Genomic DNA, 4,268 nt, shown 5'->3' on the forward strand with positions numbered 1-4,268 from the left:
CACCATGTGGTTGCTGGGATTTGAACTCAGGACCTTCAGAAGAGCAGTCAGTGCTCTTAACCACTGAGCCATCTCGCCAGCCATGACTTGGATCTTAAGCCTGGGTATGAACTGGGGAAACCACCATCAGTTCACTTCTTAGCCAGAGTCTGATGGGAGCCTAGATGTCTTTTGTCACAAATATCTCTTCAAGTTCCTTCTGACCCTCAGTGGAGGGTACCTTGAATAAAGCCATGTTCAAAGATGTTCGAAATACCTATGGGACAGGGTGGAGTGGACTAGGATGGAGGCATCATTGCTAGGAACATGAAACTCATCCAAGGTCATGTGGGGGCTGCAAGTGCCTTGAGTCCTGCCCATCCTGGAGCCCTTCTCAAGAACAGCCCACCCAGGTTCCCCAGCTGCCCTTTCAACTACAGTGGTCTGTGTTGAAGACCTCCATGTTTTCACCAGGGTGGTCAGCAGCACTCCTGTGAGACGCTCATCAGGGCCCACTCCACAAGGCCTGCCCGGCAGTATGAGGACCCCTTTGAGCACAAGACGGATGTCAGTGTTGCCCACACCTGCTAGTCGGCGTCTCTCCGGCCTTCCATTGATGGCACCTCAGTCCATGCCCAGGGCTCTGGTGTCCCCACTGTGTGTGCCTGCCCGGCGACTCTCTTCTGAGCCCAGGAGAAGATCTACAGTCAGGTAAAAATGAGCTTGTCTTGAGTGTTCCCCAGACCTGGGGGGTTTCCCTGTGCTTGGAAGGTGCAGGCAGCAGATAGGAGAAATAGGAAAAGAAGGTCTGTGGAGCAAAAGGCTCAGAGTGCAAATAGGTAGTGTGTGTGTGTGTGTGTGTGTGTGTGTATGGAGGGTGGGGCTGTGTTGTGTCATGTGTATGTTGTGTGTGTGTGTATGTTTTAAGTATAGTACAGAAGGAACTCAGGTTGTTCTGGACCCCATAAGCCATGAGAAGCCGGTATTCTGTTCTATTTTGTGGATATAGTTCCCGCTCGGTTTCCACAGTTCATTCAGCTTTGAGTCATCAGGTGCTCAGGGAACATGCTAGGTGTCGAGAGCTCACTGTTAGAGGGAAGCACAACGTACTATAGGTGCCTGTTAGTGTGGAAGGCCATGCATGACGGGGACTCCAACCTGGCCTCCTGAGGGAGCAGTGGGGAGGGGAGGGACACTGAGGCAGGCAGGCACTTAGTTCACCTAGGCCTGGAGGGGCTCGCCACAGTGCGTGGGTGCAGAGGTGGAGCCGATGCTGAGTGACTCAGTAACTACAAAGAAAAGGGCAGACATGGACACAAGGTGAAGCTAGACTGATGAATCAGAGAGGTGAAGGGGCCTTGGAAATGTTCCGTTCTCTAGCACAGAGGGCAGAGTCTGACAGGTGAGGCCGTCCTCATAGCTCGGTCACTGGTGGCCAGCCGCTGCGTCAGAAGCTGCTTTCACACCGTGGCTGATGATCAGGGTAGAAAGAGCGAGCTTATAAGTGTTCCTCCTCCTTTTCCCCCCAGAACGGAGCTGTCGCAGGAGAGCAGCAGCAGTGGCAGTGGTGGGCAGGCCCAGGGCCTGTCCTCAGATGACAGCTCTTCCCCTCCATCCTCCGTGCCTCAAGCACTTAACTTCTCTCCAGAGAAGAGTGACTCTCCTCCTCCCCAAGGCTCTTCCACAGGAGCCGCTCAGGGTGAAGCAGAGCCTCCTGAAGACACGCCGCCCAGTGAGGTGCGTGGAGGTGGTTGTAGTCACACGCCATCTGAGGTACGTGGAGAGTCATGAACAGGGACTCACCTTGTGGCTGGGGCCCATGCTTCCAGCAGACTTAGAGAGGTGCTCAGGACTGTGGACTAAAATGCTTAGCAAAGGAGTTGGTCAGGGGTTAGAGGACAGGAGTAGGAGTAGGCTGAAGCTCTATACTAGCTGTGGGTAGGGGTACACTGCCCAGAGGGGAACTTACTCCCACTGAGGGCCCATTCCAGCCTTTCCCTTGGGCTCCAGGCCATGAACCTCGGGTCATGGGCAAAGCCTGGCTTCCCAGAGTGGTTGGTTGCTTGGCGCCGACTTTCCCTCTCTGCCCTGCTTAGGGTCTTCTCCTGGACCTCAAGCTGGACCAGCTCACCGTCACCCCTGAAGCAGGAGGCAGAGACCTGGCCGACTGCCCTCTCATCGACTTCAGCAACACCCCTGAGTCGAACACGGCCTTGGGGCCTAGCAGCTGGCCCCTGATTGACCTCATAATGAACACTCCAGACATGGGTAGAAATGACGTGGGGAAGCCTGCAAAGGCTGAGCTCGGCCAGGTGAGCAGCAGCAGGGGATTTGTGCTGGCTTCAGCCCAGGGCACTGGCGGGTCTGGGCGCTGCTGGTGCCCTTGGGCTCACAGGGTCTGTCTCAGACTCAGGCATCAGGCTGGCCCTGGAGGAACTCTTAGGGCAGTCATATCCCCAACACCTCTCCTGCCTGCCCATCCTGTCAGGAAGTCAGTGTTGATGGGTTTGAGGTTTCTCTCCTGACTCTTAGACATGATTGATGACTGAGTCTCCTTGCCACACTGCTGCTGTTTTCTGTCCCTGGGCCCCAGGTGGGATTGGCTCAGTCACTGCAGCTTCTTGTTGTGTGGAGGCACAGACAGCTGTGTTCACCTTGATCTCTCCATTCTCTTCCAGCTGATCGACCTGGGCTCCCCACTGATCCAACTGAGCCCTGAGGCTGACAAAGAGAATGTGGACTCACCACTTCTCAAGTTCTGAGCAGAGCACAGCCCTCTGCTGTTTATTCTGTTTCCTTCTGATGTGGCCTTAGACCCGGAGAAACAAATTTTAGAAGGAATTGTATTTGATGGGGGAAGCCCGTTATACTGCTTGTGTCTGAGTGATGGGGTTCTCACTATGAACCTAAACCCTCCACCTCTGGCTGCCCTGATCCCTGCCTTTCACCAGGCTGAAACACAGCTCTCTACAAAATTTGTTTTGATTCTTTTGTATGTAAAATAACAAATGACTGTAAACTTAAATTGTTTGAAAATTAAATATTCTAGATTTAAATTAAATTATAAAGTAAATGTATTAAAGCATGCTTGGAGTTTACACTTGACGTTTGGACGTGTAGAGCTGTTTTCATCTCTCCAGACACTGTGGAAGACTTTTATTATCCAACCTTAGTTTTATATAATGTAGGGGGATAAAATTGGTATAAATATCAGTCTCCAGCCCACCCCAGGTACACCAACCTGTCATTTGGGCCTGCATAACCTGCATTGCTTATTCTGATAGGATAGGAGCACAGTTTTCACAGGCTGCTCTGGGCAGCTAGAGTGCAGAGAGTAAAGGGAATTGGGATATGAGGGAGGGAGGGTCTGCTTCAATCTTAGAGTCGGGCTAAGCCTGCAGCTCTCATCCCTAGGGCACTTCTGAGAGCACAACAACCAGGTGATGGGGACACAGGGAAGGTCACTGGGAACTTAGTACCATGCTTGGAGCCTCATCTGTTAAGGATTAGCTGCCTGGAAGCCACTGACCCATGGATGACTGTGGAAGCACTGTGTGGACCCCACTCATGTCCCTGCTTCAGTCTGAGGCCACCCATTGTCAGTTGAGACAGAGGTCTGCACACGGGTTTCTCATTCTCTGGTTAATGAGGTGAATCCAAAGCTGCCAGCTGGAGTGCGGTCCTAGCGGCAGCAGTGGCAAAGTGAGGGGGTAGGGCACAGACCTTACAAGAGGTCTGCCAAGATGCCAAGGACCCTGGAGGAATGGCAGCAGATTCTTCCCCAGTGGGCAGTAAATTCTGGAATCCTGAACATTAGCACTGTAAATTGTCCTCACATTCCCTGACGGGGGTGGGGGGGGGGGGGGGGGGGGGCGGGGAGGAAATGTGGGCTGGAACTCATTTAAGCAGTAGGGGCTGGGCTGCATTTCCCTTAGGGTACTGTTGAGTATGGAGTTGCTGCATCCTTCCTTGGTGTGTTTGGTGGGGAGAGGACATTAACCTATGAATAACTAGGCTACCTTGGTGATGTCCACTCAGTGTCTGTACTTAGTTAGCCCTGGCTCAGCCCAAGCCTTGTCCTCATGCGGCCGTGCTCTGCCCTGTACCAGGGCATCTGGTGTTTGGCAGCACACACCGCAGTCCCTTTGCTTTCCCCTCTGACGATGCTCAGAGGCAGCTTTCCCCTAAGTTCTTCACAGCTCCTCAGCTGGCTGTTCAGAAGGGTCAGTTTTGGGACACACTGGAGACTTAAGCTGAGGGGCTGGCAGGAAGTATACAGGCTGATGGCC

General features: G+C 53.2%; 1 protein-coding gene across 1 annotated transcript in view; it reads left to right on the forward strand.

Annotated features, from left to right (window-relative positions):
• Gtse1 (G2 and S-phase expressed 1) overlaps positions 1-2,820 on the forward strand; it is a 16,681-nt gene extending 13,861 nt beyond the window's left edge. Inside the window, exons 9-12 of the mRNA XM_021216882.2 lie at positions 454-690; positions 1,509-1,752; positions 2,076-2,291; positions 2,658-2,820. Of these exons, the coding sequence (XP_021072541.2) occupies positions 454-690; positions 1,509-1,752; positions 2,076-2,291; positions 2,658-2,741 (781 nt within the window). The 3' untranslated portion in view covers positions 2,742-2,820. The remainder of the gene's footprint in view (positions 1-453; positions 691-1,508; positions 1,753-2,075; positions 2,292-2,657) is intronic.
• The last annotated feature ends 1,448 nt before the right edge of the window (positions 2,821-4,268 follow it).

This window comes from Mus pahari, chromosome 17 (assembly GCF_900095145.1).
Source record: "Mus pahari chromosome 17, PAHARI_EIJ_v1.1, whole genome shotgun sequence".
Classification (NCBI taxonomy): domain Eukaryota; kingdom Metazoa; phylum Chordata; class Mammalia; order Rodentia; family Muridae; genus Mus; species Mus pahari.